This window comes from Monodon monoceros, unplaced genomic scaffold (genome assembly GCF_005190385.1).
Source record: "Monodon monoceros isolate NGI ecotype Baffin Bay Population unplaced genomic scaffold, NGI_Narwhal_1 Super_Scaffold_9, whole genome shotgun sequence".
Classification (NCBI taxonomy): domain Eukaryota; kingdom Metazoa; phylum Chordata; class Mammalia; order Artiodactyla; family Monodontidae; genus Monodon; species Monodon monoceros.
Genome location: NW_021703786.1, coordinates 15,540,143 through 15,557,494, shown reverse-complemented (window position 1 = coordinate 15,557,494; position 17,352 = coordinate 15,540,143). Strand labels below are relative to the sequence as shown.

Genomic DNA, 17,352 nt, shown 5'->3' with positions numbered 1-17,352 from the left:
TAGGCTAAGCTAACCTGGGGCATGAGGTGGAGGAGGCGGAGGTAGGGGGAAAGACTGCAGGGAAGACCCCATCGGAGCCACAAGGACAGATGTAGGCAGCGTCCCACTGATATCATCTAGAAGAGAGAACAAAAGCAAGAGGTTCAGAAATATGGGCACAGAATGAGCAAGGTGAAGGCAGAGGAGAGGGAGAAGGATCATCAGGCTGCCCTCTGGGGCAAGATGGCCTGACCTTCACCCTGTCTTTTTGCACACAGGGCAACAATCATCTTAATCTGGTTTCCTTGGCTTGAAAGCAGGGAAGTAAGGATAGCCCTAAAGCTGCCCACTAGTAGTAGATTCAGAGCAAGATAAATACCCTTTATAAAGAAATAAAGATCGAATCCATATATGGACAGTAGATGTTATAGCATGCAGGTAAGAGACCCATTTAACCACTTCGGGAGAGGACAGGGGTGCTGAGAAAGGGACAAGAAATAATTGGGCCATCAATAGAAGCCCAGGAGCTTGTTTGGCTCCTGGCAAGGAACAACAGGTCCATAGAGCTCACCCTCCCACTAGGGCAAGAAGACAGAGAGGGGAGGAAACTATACCTAGGAGGCTGAGGCTTCTTCTTGGAGGAGGAGGGGGAGTTGGAGGGTGTGGAGAGGTCAGGCCCCGCTGAGAGATGTCCACGTCCACAAGTGACACTGTTTCACCTGAGGGATTCATGGAGCAAGCACGTTACAGTAGCACCTTGCCCAAAGCCGAGGCCAGGAAGCAAAGGGAAACAGAGGGCAAGCAAGGGAGGCTAGAGAGGTCCGTGGCTCTCAGAAAGCTCAAAATCTAATGCTCCTTGGCTGGAATCCCACCCCCCGCCCAAAAAAACCACCTGAGAAGTCAATTTTAAGTTCCATCATTCCTTAACCCTGTTAAAGATCAAGGATCTTTAAGACACAAAAACATGGGATTGACAGTTGAAAAGCCAACTAATCCTGGCTCTGCCACTGAGGATATAACCTTGAATAAGAGGTCTTCTTTATTCAAATAGAACCCACACCACTTATTTTTTACAGATTTGTATACCAATTTTTGCCTCGGAGAGCAAGGCAAGCAGCTTGTTACAAGCCCAAATGGACATGGAAAGCAAGTGCCATTAAAATGTAAGAACTGTTAAGCTGAATGCAGATAAAGGTCCCAATGTTAGCTCTACCTTCTTCCTAAATGGCTTTCCACATCTAGGTTTTCCAGGATATTCACTCATAAGAGAAACAACCATTTCAGATATCCATTAATTCCTAATAGTTGAGGCTGCAAAGGCCGAAAAGTGCATTTACAACCCTAATAATTAACTACTTCCTCAGTCAGCCAAAAGTCAGGCACATGGTTTCCTTACTTCCCAGCATGTCACGCAGTTCTGTTCTCTGCCATATACACTCCTTCTTGCCACCCAACCCCGTCTAACCTCTCTCCACTTGAATCACCAGAGAACGAAGGGTATTTTATCAACAAAAGGTTGACAGCCAAGAATAAGTTTGTTTTGGTAGGTCTGATCCACAACTCAGAATTTGGGATTTCTGTAATTTGGCCCTTAGGGTGTTATTTCCAACACCTTCTTCTTATTTGGGAAGCTGAATTACCCCTCAGCTAGAATTTTAATGTTTCCCAGTTAAGAAAATGAGGTAACAAATATCTCTAAAAGGCCAGAAGCTGGGTTTTCAGAATCTAATGTGGTTTTTTTTAACAAAGGTCTTGAACACTAATTAAGATAAGCAGAAAAGCTCTTCCAAAAGTCATCAGTGGAAGTTCTAGGAACTCATCACACAGCTTAATGACTGAGGGCCTAGCTGCCCAGAGCAATGCAATGAGCCCAGGTTTCCCGAAGGGTCAGAGGTCTGGATTGTATGCACTTAAAGGATGTAATTCAAGAGAGCTAAGGCTCTTTGAAATAAGAACGTGGAACCTGAAACTACAAATGTGGGTTTCATTACTTTAAAAGGGAAACAACTACTAACTAGAAAGACATTCTGCTACAGGATAAGATCCTGTAATTCGTTGCTTGGGATAAGAACAGAGGGGATATGAACAGAGGACCTCCTTCTCCACCTGTGCCTAGTGCAGGCACCAACTCACCTGTCCTGACAGCTCACAGCAGTCTACCCAGTGATGGGGGTTCCACTAGCCGGCTTAACGTTTTCCTGGAAATGTCCAGTCCCAGATCAGAATTCTTGCAATCATCTTTTTTGAGGGACACAGTATCCAAAAGAGTTTGAAATTGGGATTCGGTTTAAAGGCTTCTCAGCCATGCCCAGTGAAGAGCACTCAGTTTCTGAGATTTGAGGCTGTGAGCTCCAGACTTCCTTTTCTACAGCTCATTCAAGCAGGAGCTTCACACCTGACTCACAAAACAAAAGGTCTCCCTCTCAGAAAAAGTCCCCCTTTAAAGGAGAAGGCAAAAGGACATTTGACCGCCTTCCTACTTTAGCAACTGTGTTCCCTGCTGCAAGAGGAGAGACTTAAATTAGATCCAGTGAAGAACTCTTTAACAGCTGCAAGAGCTGCTAGCCCCTAAAATGGGTAAGACAAGGGTTCCTGTGATCCCCTTTGCCCAAAGTCTTTAAAAATAGACCAGATCATCATGGATCATGTTTATTAGATAATCCATGAACTCCCTTGGAAGCAGGGACAGGAACTGTATGACTTTTGGGGAGTCCTTTATGCGTTATGAGCCTATAAATTTGTAATTTCTACTTTTAATTTATATGTGATGACCCTGAACTAAAGCCTGCATAACTGCCAGGGCCACGTAATTACCAGCATGCAGTCTCTACCTCAAACTATAAAATATCCAAAGTCAAGAATACATTTCACACCATAAAAATAGCCTCACCCCAAACCCAGCAGGCATGAAATGAAGAAAATAACTGCAGACATGCTTGAAGCTCCCTCTGAGATGCATCTGCAAGTGTTTCCTGACTCGTCTCAGAACACTCGTGCTTTCAGATGTCAGAAGAAAAAGAAAGAGATCACCCTTACCTGTGAACAGGGGGCTGAAGGAGACTGGAGAAAAGGCACTTTGAGTTCTTGTCAACCTGGGTTTCCTGAGGGGTGAGAAGCACACAGAGAATGAGGTGCGGAATGAACACACATTCATTTAAATCACTGCAACAGCAACAACAATAACAAAAAATCACTGCAACACTCAATTCCAGATGCACCAAAAAACAAAGCAAACCCTAGTCGTTGTCAGCCACACTTTTGTAATAAAGCCTAAAATTTAAAGGGGGAGAATAAAACAATTAAGGCAATTCCTAAATAGATTTGGCTACAGAATTCAGCAGCCTACAAAGCAATAAGAAATCTCTTTGGAGCTTTCCATACCCATCACATTAAAAGACTAAAACACCTTGAGTGGTAATTAGTAAGTCCATTTCTAGAAGAAGCAAGTCGGACACAGAGCTGATTTTCACATGGGAGCCAAGAAAAAGGTTCTTGACCTGAACAGGTGCCACCTCAGAGCACCAGCTTTCCCTCTGGGCCTGCTCCTAGGAGCAGGAAGTCCCAAAATGAATCAGGCAAGATTTTTGGACTTGAGAACAGCACTACAGGATACACATGCAATCTTCAACCAGTAAGAACTCTGATTTTTGCAAAATGCCTCCAAGCCATAGGTCAAAACCAAAGGGGAGCCTCTTCAAGTTAGGAGCTCTGCCTGGCACCCAAAGAAGACGGCCTCTTCCCCTTTGAGAGCTGCCAGTCACAGCTCTCCCCCCAGGACTGCTCCTGATACTGCTCCCAAACCAGCTGGAAAACCCAGATCTCCTGTGAAGACACACCAGTTTCAACTGGCTTTTGGGCGAGAAATGAAAGAAATCCAAAAGACTCTGACAAAGACTTTCTGGCTAGAAATGTGCTGAGCTCAAAAAACTCACCTCAGAATGACTGAATTGACTAAAAGGGAAAGAAGTTGAGGAGGTGATGAAAATATGCTATACCTTGATTATGGCAGTGGTTATGATGTTGACATCTGCCAAAATTAATAGAACTGAGCAACTTTAAAAAGGTGAATTTTAGGTGGTATATAAATGATATGTCAACAAATCAGGCTTAAAAAAAAAATTCTACCACCAAATTAAATGCCTGACTCCACACCTTGTAGCTGGCTCACTTTCCAAAATTACTCTCACCCAAAGGTTGAAATAAAACTTCAACTTCACCAATAGACAGGGGCAGAAGCAAAGAAAATCCAAAATGAAATCCTATTTTAAAATATTTGACTTTGGAAGATCTTTATTCATTTATGTTTTAACAGAGATGTCTGCGCTTCTCAGAACTCACTTCAAACAGAATTTCAAAACCATACTGTGAAGACCTTACTCAGAAACAGCCAAGATGCCGGAATCCCTCTCCTGACCTATCTCACACGCCCTCTGCAGCCGCCTCCATGATGAGACTTGAGAAGTCTAATGATGGTGCCCACTGTCAACACTCCGCTCACAGCACACACAGGAGAGGTGGCTACATCAGAACAAGACACAAGCACACACAGTCCCTCTATTTATAAAAGTTGCTCATGGCAGTCTGCAGCTTAGTTGCAACACTCCAGAGAGCTGGAATGGAAAGTTAATTCCACTGGACATTAACTTTAAGACTGAAGAGCTTTCAAGCTGATTTTTATTCAGTAACTTGTGGATACAACATTAAACTCAGCAAGCAGAAACCTAAAGCACTGGCCTTTCGAAGGGTTCACACCTCAGCCATTTGGCAGTTTGCCTCTTTTCAAAGGAAGCTGCGTTACTCTGCCATCTGCCCATACTGGGGACGAGCCTCCTCAGTGCCAAGCACTGAAGAACAGCAGTACCCAAACGCACACATCTTGCGGAGGCCTTCTCACTCCAGCTCATCTTCTCCCCGCCCCTGGCATTTTGAAGAAAATCATAGTTTCTAGGATCTAGAAAAAGAAATACATACGACTCTAAACCCAGGCAGAGCCATTTGAGAGCCCTAGGATGGCTTTTTCTGGCAAATAAGGAAGGTTAAAGAAGTAGAAGGTCTAAGAGGCTGAAAGGCTAATAATAAATATGAGTGCTTCCTTCTCTCTTTGGGGAGATACTGTCTAACTGAAAATCCAAAACAGTTTCTGTCTCAAGGATCCTGAGAGCATTCTAATGGCAGTCATTCATGAAAAGACCAATCTAGACAACTATAAAAAACAAAGCAAGGGAATGATGAACATAAAATTGAGGATGGTGGTTGGTTACGTGGGGGAGGGCGAGATGTAATCAGGAAGTAACACACAGGGGTCTTCAAAGGTACTGATAACATTCTATTTTTTAAGCTTAGTGATGGTTACCCAGGTACACATTTCATTATTATTGTACATACACTTTATACATCTCTTCTTGTATATATGAAACATTTAAAATGATAACCATTCTAAGCTGGATGTGCTGTTTTTTGGAGAGCAACATGAATGACACAGCTCCAGATAACATTTTTAACTAACCCTTCTATACTACATTCCCATATTATTCTATTCCTCCCCAGACCACCTTGACAAGCATTAGGGTACAAAGTTAAGCCACTGTAACTCTGCCAGTGGGCCACTTGCATCTTAGCAGCAGAAAAACCTGACGGGTGGTGTGGGGTAGGACTTGGTGGGCTATGCCTCAGATGGCAGAACAAGACAGGGGCAGCAGAAGACCTTAGGTAAAGGTCTTCTCTGAGGCAAGTAGTCCTTTGTGTCAGCTATGCACTGCTTGTGCTGCAGGTGACAGAGATAGGATGCCTCTGTCCATTTCCACTCTGCAAATTACTAACTGTATGGCAACAGATCTGTGGGATAAAAGGAGTTCATTAGACTAGACAGGCTGACAACACACTGATATAACCACTGGCCACTCAAATTCCTTGAAGCCTAAAACATAAACAATGAAATAGTAATGCTTTCCCTCTCTTGTCCATAAATCCCCTCTACGGTGTCATAAGACTTACACATGTCCTTTTCTAACTTCTAAAGTAGGATGTCCAAATATCAGGTTTTGCGGCCACAATTTACCTCTGCCCCTGCTAACGCACACAGTGCCAAGTCAGCCAGCCTCTGCCATTTCCAACACATCATAAGCCAGTGTCTGCTCTTGAGCTACAGGCACAAAAACCACATGTTCATTTTTAGTTCCAATACACAGACATCTGTGCAACAAGGTCAGATCTGAAACTCCACCATAAACCAACTAAAGAACCTATGGAGGGAACTTCCAGAGAAAAGCCCAGAGGTGTAGCCCAAGGTCTAAAACCTTAGGAATGATGTCAGTGGACAAAATGTTAAGAAGTAAAAGACACAAGACTCAAATGGACAGAGATTTCTGAAGCCAGGCTGCTCATTCCAAAAGAGAGCTTGTCAACCACAACCACTTCATGGAAAAATAGTTAAAAAGATCAACAGAATATGGACCCAAAACCGAAACATAAAGTCAGACCCTCCTTGGGACTTCCCTGGTGGCACAGTGGTTAAGAATCTGCCTGCCAATTCAGGGGACACGGGTTCGAGCCCTGGTCCTGGAAGATCCCACATGCTGCCAACTAAGCCCGTGCGCCACAGCTACTGAGCCTGCACACTGAGCTCTGAGAAGCCCGCACACCACAACAAAGAGTGCCCACTCTCCACAACTAGAGAAAGCCTGCACGCAGCAATGAAGACCCAATGCAGCCAATAAATAAATAATTTTAAAAATAAAAACACTTGGAGTTTAAAAAAAAAAAAATCAGACCCTCCTCACCACACCATAAAATCATTTTGCTCTCAGCATGTCATGCTCTTTCTCAAAAAGACCCCTTAGACCTGAAGACCCAGGAAAACAGAGAAAAGGGTTTCTCATGTCTGCCAGGTCTGTCCACGACAGCAGGGCCCCAAATTGATGCCAAGGGAGCCTGCCTCTCTTTCCAGAATTGAATCTTTCTTCCCAGATAGGAAACCACTACAGAACTGTTCTCCATTTTTCCACCTCACAACTATGAAGACTGCCAGTAATATCCTCAACTGGTAAGAAAAAAACAAACCTTGAGAAATGAACAAGGTACCCATTTCCAACCAAGTATGTATTATGTGATGATTCAAAAAAGTAAGATCAAATGCTATTTCTCACCAAACACAAAGGAAGACAATCAGCTAAACATATGTGAAACAGACAAGGGAACTTCACTGGTTTTCCTGAAATAGCAATCGTATATAACACTGAAGCCCACGGGCATCAAGCCCAGCTCTCTGAATCCCAACATATGTGTGTTACATGGCCTAGCCCAGTTCTTCAGAACAGAAACCTGATTAGCTGGTGGGCCCATTTCTTCCTTCACTTCAAAAGAGTTACCTAAGCTAACTCATACTAGACCTAGACTCTGTATATCCAGGAAGGTCAACTTAGCAGACTCTAAAGCATCTGAAAGGAACTAAAGTTTGCTTAATGTTAAAATATGTAAACTGTTAAGCCTTATTAATGATTGTAGGGGGCCTTCCCTGGAGGTCCAGTGGTTAAGACTCAGTGTTTCGGGCTTCCCTGGTGGCGCAGCGGTTAAGAATCCACCTGCCAATACAGGGGACATGGGCTCGAGCACTGGTCTGGAAAGATCCCACATGCCGTGGAGCAACTAAGCCTGTGCGCCACAACTACTGAGCCTGTGATCTAGAGCCTGTGAGCCACAACTACTGAACCTGTGCGCCACAACTACTGAAGCCCACACGCCTAGAGCCCATGCTCCGCAACAAGAGAAGCCACCACAATGAGAAGCCCGTGCACCGCAACAAAGAGTAGCCCCCACTTGCCGCAACTAGAGAAAGCCCATGCGCAGCAATGAAGACCCAACGCAGCCAAAAAAAGAAAAAAGAATCCTCCTGCCAATGCAGGGGACACGGGTTCGAGCCCTGGTCTGGGAAGATCCCACGTGCCACAGAGCAACTAAGCCCATGTGCCACAACTACTGAGCCTGCGTTCTAGAGCCCGTGAGCCACAACTACTGAGCCTGCGTGCCACAACTACTGAAGCCCATGTGTCTATAGCCCGTGCTCCGCAACAAAAGAAGCCACCGCAATGAGAAGCCAGCACACCACAACGAAGAGCAGCCTCCGCTCGCCCCAACTAAAGAAAGCCCGCACGCAGCAACGAAGAGCCAGCGCAGCCATACATACATACGTACATACATACATAAATAAAAAGACTCTGCGCTTCCACCACAGTGGGCGCAGGTTCTATCCCTGGTGAGGGAACTAAGATCCCACATGCCGTGCAGCATGGCCAAAAAAATAAATTAATTAAATTAAATTAAAAAATGATTGTAGGAGGTACTTTCTAGTAATAGCTGTGGGGAAGGTAAATGCTGAGAAGAGCAAAGAGAATCATGCCCAGAGGTTACTGTAAAAGCCCCAAATTATACAGCAAAGACTGCAGAGACTCGTAATTAACTCCAACAATAAGGCAGGCATATACCTTCTGGCAAAAGACTGACATTTCTCATGGCTTCCAGGTCCTACCAATCAAAACAAGAGCACAAGCTAAAAATCCAAACTTATCCTTCCTCCCAACAGGGCGGACTTACTAAGGAGGTGCAGATCCATAGAAATCACAACTACCCTGGCCAGACTTATCAAGCTTCTCACAGCTGCGAGGCTGCCAGCAAGACTGGCACATAGTAAGCTGTGGAGAAGCTAACAAGAAAATCTAACAGCACCAAATCCTAAGCACTAAAAAAAAAATCACCAGTTCAATCTTACTACTTCTCCTCCAAAAGCACAAAATATTCCATCTCAATTTCTCTTGTCTTCACTCTATTCCTATAAGGACAGGAACAAGACAGGAATCACTCCCATTTTACAGATTAAAAAACGGGGGAAGTATGAAGAAGACAAAATTGGCCCGCATCCCACAGCTGATGCTGGAGTCCTACATGGAATCTAAATGTTCACATTCCCTGTACAACATGCTGCCTCCTAACAGCAGTCAACCAAACGTTCATACATGAATACCTAGCTCTTCTCCAATTCATCAGAAAAAGCTCTTGGACCAAAAAATGTAATTCTCCAGTGCCCTGAACTAAGCTTCTTTGCAGAGCTACAGCCCAATTTGCTCTGCAGTAGAAATCTGTATTGTGCTTAGTGTGAGGGTTGGTCACAGAGCAGCCAATGGCCATTAAATTCTGCTTCCAAATGCAAAAAACCGTATAATGTTATATGCCTTTTCCTCCTCCTAATCTATTAGACGTAGCAGCTAATTTCACGCCACACCTCCTATTTGGCGTCTCTGGAATCTTAGACCAAGTCCTGGTCAATATGGAACAAAGGCAAGACAAACCACAAGAAAACTAGCAATCTATCCTATGTCATTACCCACAGCTTCAATCCTGCCCTCCCCCCAGCTGATGAAAATTTCATCTACACTGGTTACATGGAGCATCGAACGCAGAGCCTACCACGAAATAGCTGCTTCAACAGCCACACTGTTCCAGACCTGAGCTCCCAGCGTGAGTTCATTGGGAGGCAAATGTGGAAACATACATCTACCTGAAGGGGCAACACGCATCAACCTACTGATTTCCTCAGGAAGTCTGGGTTTGGTCTGATCCCCAAGATAAGCCCTCGGCCCAGCTGTTCAGAAAAGGCAACAAAGTCAAACTGACCAAGGGAATTCCCTGGCGGTCCAGGGGTTAGGACTCTGCACTTCCACTGCAGGGGGCACAGGTTCCATCCCTGGTCAGGGAACTGAGATTCCCCCGTGCCACATGGCAAAAACTAAAAGAAACAAACAAACAAAAAAATTGACCCCACACCTTCCTCTTGAAGCACAAGTTCCTTTGAAAGGATGAGTGGTTTCCAGTCCAGATCACACCTTAGGACCGACTAGGGAGCTTTTTAAAAATTCAGTCTTGGCCCTCTGATCATTTCCCAAAGCTCCCCACGTGATTCTGGTGAACAGTAGTTCTCAATGTTTTTCAGCCTTGGGTTGTGGCTGCCAGTGCATCTCATGAATCCATCACATGAGCTGCATCAAAACCAATTCCAATCTTTCTAAGAACCCACTCAACAGTGCAAACCACAATGGCAGTTACCACAAGGGAAGTCTCATTTCATTGACACAAAAGTTGACAGCTTTTCTAAACCAATGTACAAATCTAACACTGGATATCTGAGAGCCGTCCACCCTTCAGAAATGCAGGAAAAAAATGTCTAAGTTTGGAATTTTCATCAATTGGGCTAGAACTCATGTACTAATGTACATGAGTATACCTCGTACTTAGACTTCTCATGTGGGTTTGAGAGCAAGGCTATTTTCTATTCTCACAGTGGTCAGCATACAGGCTTGAGATACCAAGTATATCTAAGAAACCAACCAAGAAAACATTGAAACCTTGAACAGAGATGCCCAACTGACTGCTGGCCTACAACTACACAAGTCTGTCACATCACCTGCACGCGTGAATGTGAAGGGGGTGCTGGTACACAGAAAGAATAAGCAAGGTGGTCAGACACAACACCAACTTTTTGCCCCAAAGGCTACACCTTTCCATCAAGCCCCCTGCCAGGGGTAATGGTAGACAGACACCTTGGAAAAACTTTAAAAGCTGGGACAGGGTGGGCGTGGGGGGGGATGGTTTGGAATCATCGCCCAACTAGAGAGATGCTAACCAGCTGATAAGTGTCACCGCGGGAGTGAATTCTTAGAGTGAAGGCTGCTCCCACAATCAGCTCTAACCTAATGGGCAATGTCACCACCTTTCACCCCAAGTCTCCGCCTCCTTATGAAGACCATACCTTAAGAATTGTCAGGATCGTGTTAGCAGTAGAATAAAAGGGAAATGAAACAAGAAAAGGAAGTCGGTCAGCCAGCCCCACCGCCCCCCAGCCGGTCTCACCTCCCCGCGTCCAGCTCCCGGCCCGCAAAGCCTCCCACGTCTGTCAGGCTCGCAGCCGAAGCACCCAGCTCTCCGGAAGGCCTCTTGCCGGCCCCATCCCCACCGCCGGAGCCACCGTTGCAGCTCTTCGTGCGGAAGAGGCGACTGAGGCGGACTTTGAGGGAGCTCTTCCGAGAAGGGCCCGCGAGCGGCCGGAGGGGCCCAGGAGGAGGCGGGGGTGGGGGAGGTTGCTGCTGCTCCCCTCTACTCAAGCGCCCTGGAGGGACCAAGTCCTGCACCAGGAAGGGCACCGGGGGTAATTCAGGGCCCGGGGGCTGCAGAAGAAGCCGGCCGCCCCCTCCTCCTCCGCGGCCCGGGCTGCTGAGCTCCTCTTCCGAGCAGCTGTTAGTCTCCAGGCTCTCGGCCTCCGACTCCAAGCCTTCCAGGACCAGCAGCGCGTCGCTCGTTTCCGTGGGGTCCTCCCCGGCCTGCGGGGCGGCAGCAGGCGGCTGGGGCTGCGGAGGGGGCGGCTGCGGGGGGCACGGGCACGGGCAGCAACCCCCGCCGACCGTCTTGACCCCGGGCCCCGCAGGCTGCCCGAGCCCCAGAGCCGCCAACTGCGCCTCTAGTCCAGCCGCCGGGCCCCAGGTCCGCTCGAGCGCCAACCCCGGCGGCAGGGCCTTGGGGTCCAGGGCACAGCGGTGCCGAGGACACAGCAGTTCCGAGGGTCCCGGCTCCCGGGCCGCCTCCGCGTCCTCCTCCTCCGGCGGCCGACCCACGTTGCGGAACACCATCAGCTGAGGCGGCCGGGAGCCCCGCGGGCCCGGCCGCGCGAGGAAGGGTGGCGGCGCGGGGCCATGGCCCGGAGGCGGCGGCGGCGGGCCTGGCTCGGGGGCCGCCTCTCCATAGCCGAGCAGGCGGCTCAGGACGCGGTACGAAGCGGCCGCCGCCGCCGCCTCACCATCCCGGAGCTCGGCCCCCTGCATCGGGGAGAGGGAAGGAGGGCGGGCGGCTGGGAGCCGGGCTGGGGTGGGGACTAGGCCGGGCCCCTCCGGAGCCCCGCCCGCCGCGGCCCCCGGAACGACAGTGCTAACGGCCGCCGCGGCCTCTGCCTCATAGAGGGGGCGGGGGGCGCGCGGAGCCCAGCGCGAGCCCACCCTGCGCGGCGCCGCCGAGCACCGCCCCCAATGCGTCACTTCCGGGTGATGGTGGCCGCGCCTTCTCCCCTGGTCGTGCTCGCGCCGGCCTCTCCGAAAAGTGACGTTACGCGGGGCCTGGGCCGCTATTGGCCGTGAGCTGCTTCTCGCCTAGCCCTTAGTCCGGTACCCCGACCCTGGTTTTTCACTTCCCGGGCCCTCTGGCCGAAGCCACCCTTCGGGATAAGGTGGGGTGGCCCTGGAAAGCTTGGTCTAGTCCTGGGAGAGAGCTGCTGGCCTTGGGAGGGCAGTACCTTTGGCTCTGGTCCCGCCTATGCCGCTTGCGATGTGTGACAGTGGCCAAGTCGTTTGTTCATTGACTAACTGTATCCCCGCCTTGGCATCCAGTGAATATTTATGGAATGACACATGAATAACATGTTCTAGACCCAATGCTGTGCTGATAAATGTTGAACAGCCGACTGTCGGGAGAAAAGGGGAATGTATGCACATATATAGGTACATAAGGATGTGTAGCACAGAATTTACAAATAATAGTGTACATTTGCAGATTCCTTATAACTAATTTATTCTAACAATGCTTTCACTGATTTTTGCCCAACTGCTGTATGGGTAGCCAACCCGTGGTTTCAGTTGACCGGGGAATGTAATGGCGACATGGGTGTTGGTTGATGTCCTCTGTGTCAATGTAAGAGGAAAGTGAATAAACAAGACGTCTTACCTGTCAATTATGGGAGCGACTTCTTTGCTGAATAAGAAAACAATTTTCAAATACTGAAAGAATATTTCCTCAAGTTTTGTGCAATACAGAATGTAATGGCTACAAACATAACACATTCACTTAAAATCTGAATTATTTACATTTTCTCATCACTTTCTTAAATCTAGATTATCGACAAAACAATCAAGTCCCTATTTGTATCGTCTGCCGATTTCTCTGGTGTAAATCCTCCCACAAAGGCTGATTTCAATCTACCATCTTGACTTTACTGAACACAGAGCATACTATTATACAGTAGTTTCATACTATTATGTAGCAGATACAATAACACAAATAACCTCAAGAGCACAGGTAAACAATAATAGTAAAATTATTAGGAAGTGATGAGTTTTGAGAATGTATTACCTTTGTTTTTAATATATTTAATGTTTGTATAATTTTTAACAGTTGGCTGTGTTTAGCAACTGGCTTGTAGGGAATTCCCTGGCAGTCCAGTAGTTAGGACTCTATGCTCTCACTGCTGAAGGCCGGGGTTCAAGCCAAAAAAAACCCCTAAAAACCAACTGGCTTGCAAAATTTATTCCACGCCCCCTGCAGTGGGAGTGCAAGGTCTTAACCACTGGACCACCAGGGAAGTCCCAAAATTTCTGAAATTTTAACAGTTGGCTTTCACAAGCCTGTATGAGCCAGTTCCACAGTACCACTAGACCTCAGTTTTCTCATCTGCAAAATAGGGATAAGGATTGCTGCTTTGCTTACTTGCAGGAATGTTGTGAAGGTCAAGTAAGTTCAAGCTTGTGTAGAGGAGGTGTGACTGGAGGCAGGGAGACCAGTTAGGAAACCATTGCAATCTTCCCATGAAGAGATGTTGAGGAATGCAAAGGATAAGGAGGAAGGATCAGCCAGCAGAACTTAGCAACTTTAGTACCTGAAGGTGCATTTAGGGGAAGATGATCCAGGGTCTGCTATGAGTTCTACAGCCAGAGAGAACTTTTCAAAAAATATTTACTTATTTAGCTGCATCAGGTCTTAGTTGCAGCATGTGGGATCCTTAGCCACAGGCATGTGAACTCCTAGCTGCGTCATATGGGATCCAGTTCCCTGACCAAGGATCGAACTCGGGCCCCCTGCATTGGGAGCACGGAGTCTTAGCCACTGGACCACCAGGGAAGTCCCCAGAGAGAACCTTTTAAAATGAATATTCACCAATAGCCTGTGATTATAACCCTTCATGGTTTCCCACTGTTCTTAGGCTAAAGACAAAACTCCTTAAGGAGGCCTATGGGGTCCTGTGTCATCAGACCCCCGCCTCTCTGGTCTCATCTCCCACCAGGCTCCACCTTGTTTTCTCTGCCCTGCTGTTCCACTAGCCCTGTGTCAGGCTCAAAAACATGGCCATTGCATAAGCGATTCCCTTTTCTTTAAAGGCTTTTTCCCTCCCTTTTTGCTTCATAAACTCCTACTCATCCTTCAAATTAAACTTCTCTCTACCTCAGGGAAATCTCCCTGCCTGGGTACTTCCTCCTCACTGAGCTCCAAGACCACTCCTTTGTTGCACTTAATTGCACAGGTGTGATTTGTTATCTATCTGCGAGGTTATTTGATTAAAGTCTGTCTTCCCTATTAAGCTGTTAGATCTGTGAGGGCAGGGGCCTCGTCTGCTTTTTGCCCATCATGGACTCTCCAATGCCAAGGACTGCCTGGCATGGAGTAGGCCCTTGATACATAAGCATGGAACGATTGTTCCATGCTTGTAAGAAGCTCCTGATACAAATTCATCTCTAATTCTGCACAACAGAATTAATAACCTCCCTTGCCCATGAAAAAACTGAAGAGTTACTTACCTAAGGTCATACAGTTCAAAAAGGTGAAGTGGAATTCAAAACCAGCTGTGACTCCAAAGATTATATTTTCTACCCTCTCTCCAATACCTTTTAGGTGTTACTTAGGTTTCTGGAGAAAAGAAGAGAAATTGCTATAGGACCATAGCACACCGGAGGCCTAAGAAGACCACCCAAGATCCTGGCTGTCTCTGGAAAACTCTGGCTCCAGAACAGGTTACCCCCACGAATGCAAGGTCTGTAAGCTCCACAGCGCCCTCTGCTGTCCAGCTACTTTCCTGGCCCCAGAGGGAGGCAGACCATGTCTGCCGCCTGGGGTATCTCCACCTGCCCTGAGCACACAGAGGCACAGGGGAACACACACAGGCTCTTCCTAAGGCAGAGCAAGGAATGCTGCCTTTCTCCATTTCCTTAAATGTCCAGACCTGTAGTTCCTGGAAAAAATATTGAAAATTAAGCTCCAAGCAAAGGAAGTGTATCCTTGTATGAGCTGGATTTGTTGGGTAGGTTTTACGTCTACATATACCTGTTTCCTGAGGGCTATATAAGTGATCCCTGCAGTGGTAGAACCCTAGTTTAAAAGGTTTGCAAAGAGCAATTCAGAGAATCTAAACCAGTCTTGAGTTCACTCAATCGTTCAGCAATGGGCTAGGCTTCAGTGATGAATGAGACAGGCATGGTCTCTGCCCCTCTAGAGCTTGCCATCTAGTTTTGAGTCCTAGTCATGCCATTTCCTGGACATATTACCAAGAGCAAATAATTAAACATCTTTGAACCTGTGTTTCATTTGTAAAAATAGGTCAATAATAATCCCCCCTTGATAGAGCTGTTGTAGGGATTAAATGAAAACTTACACGCAAATGCTACAGCACTATTCAAACATAAGTTATTATTATGAAAAGCTTCTTGGGGGAAAAAACAACTGACTATTATGTCTTCACCCAAGGTGTTCTGTTGGCCCTGGACTAACAGTAACCAGTAATAATACCAAGAACGTGGAACGGAGCACTTGCTCACCCCACTCCACCCCCTACCATCCCCCTTTCTGTTGGCACACAGGAATCAGAGAGGCAATGGATGTGTGGATGTGTGATAGAGGTCTGACCCCAGACCACTCGCTGGCTTTGTGGCCTTGAGGAGGTCACTTAGCTGACATTTGGTTTTAGTTTTCATTTCCTTCTCTATTAGAGAAAGGTCTGGGATACAGGCACGCTTAGTTCTGACATCATAGGGATTCTGTGGAGGTTTGTCCTCTAGCCCCCATCTCATCCTCCACCCCTTACGTTCCCAGTGAAGGTTCCAAAGCAGAACTATTGCTGGCAGAGGCCACCAGTAAAGCAAGAGAAGTTTTTAGCCACCACCACCCAGCCCTCCCTACATAAACTCAGAGATCTGGGACATCAGAGGTTTAAGAAGCGGGGATGGGGGCAAAGTGAGAAGGAGAGAAACTAACAGATAGCACATGCACATGGGGCCAAATCACTGGGCTAGCGATCAGCGATGGGAAAGTGGTGGAAGAGGGAGGGAGAGGAAGGCAGGGGCTTTGTTCCGTGGCCGACTTCAAGAATCCACACCCTTCTGGATCCGAGGAGGCTGCCTCAGGCAGTGCTAACTCTGAGCTTTCCAGTTATTGTGTCCGACAGAGGGAAGGATGTGAGGGGTAAGAAGACCTGGAAGAGCAAGAGAGGTTAGCCATGGTTTTCATGAAGAAAGGAAGAAGGCAGGGCTTAGAATGACAAAATGAAGGTGGAAGAAGCAGAAGCAAAACTGTTCATTCTCTTCCCCCCTCCCCACCATGACCCCCTTACTCTGGGCAGTGGTTAACTCTGTGATGCAGGAGAAGGCGGGCTTCCCTGGCTGGGGAGGTGGAGACCTGGTGGAGGCTCCTGCTCTGTCAAGAGCAACAGTGTGGTCCTAGGGAAGTCCCTTCACCTCTCCGGGCTATAGTTAGGTCTTCTTGAGGTCTCTAAGGATGAATAACAGGGTGATGGTGGGGGTTTGATGGGGCAGTGTAGGGGAATCAGAGCTCTGGGTTTGAGTCTCAACTCAAATGAAGCAGCTATGTGATCTTGGGTGAGTCTCTGAGCCTCACTGTCTGCATCTGTGAAATGGGGATAAGAATATTCAGCATAGGTGGGTTGGGGAAGAGTCACTGAGATAACGCACATGAAAAACACTTTGTAAACTGCCACAGTCTGTACAAATATCAATTATGGTTCTATTGGGCTCTTTTGGGACTTCCCTGGTGGTCCAGTGGTTAAGACTCTGCACTCTCCATGCAGGGGTCCTGGGTTCAATCCCTGGTCAGGGAATTTGACCCCACGTGCCGCAACCAAGAGGCTGCATGCCGCAGCTAAGACCCGGCGCAGCCAGATAAATACATAAATATATATATTTTAAAAACCCATACTTATTGGGCTCTCTTGCCCACCCCTCGCCAACCCCAATCTCAAATTCCAGCTCAGCAGCATGGTGTCGGGGGTACAGGCAGCTAGAGCAGATTGCCAGGAGCTGCAGCTTGGCCCTTTATCGTGGCCGTCGAAATTGCTGCCCGGAGGCTGAGTGGAGCAGAGGGGTGGAGAGAGGGGCACAGGCTCATCTGCGGTTGCTATGGCGCCCCATCCCGGATTTGCCCATCTCTCCTAATGGAGCAAAGGGCAGAGGGAGGGAGGGAGGAAGAGAGAGAACGGCTGGTCCCTTCTATCTCTCCCTGGAGCAGATGTAGGGTGGGGAGTGAGGGGAGGGAGCCTAGATATTGGATAAGAGGGGGAGGGAA

At 47.6% G+C, this 17,352-nt stretch overlaps 1 protein-coding gene and 1 non-coding gene across 3 annotated transcripts in view; one reads left to right on the top strand and one right to left on the bottom strand.

Moving 5' to 3' along the window:
* The window catches only part of SOCS7 (suppressor of cytokine signaling 7), a 30,872-nt gene extending 19,029 nt beyond the window's left edge, over positions 1–11,843 (bottom strand). The window contains exons 1-4 of one of the 2 annotated variants that reach the window (XM_029212766.1): positions 10,879–11,843; positions 3,016–3,080; positions 594–698; positions 15–116 (exon numbers count right to left, since the gene is read on the bottom strand). In XM_029212766.1, the coding sequence (XP_029068599.1) occupies positions 15–116; positions 594–698; positions 3,016–3,080; positions 10,879–11,843 (1,237 nt within the window). The remainder of the gene's footprint in view (positions 1–14; positions 117–593; positions 699–3,015; positions 3,081–10,878) is intronic. The other variant, XM_029212767.1, reaches the window with a different exon arrangement.
* A 4,972-nt stretch (positions 11,844–16,815) lies between these two features.
* On the top strand, positions 16,816–16,888 carry TRNAE-CUC. The gene has a single exon. It is a non-coding gene; the product is annotated as a tRNA-Glu (tRNA).
* Positions 16,889–17,352: the final 464 nt, after the last annotated feature.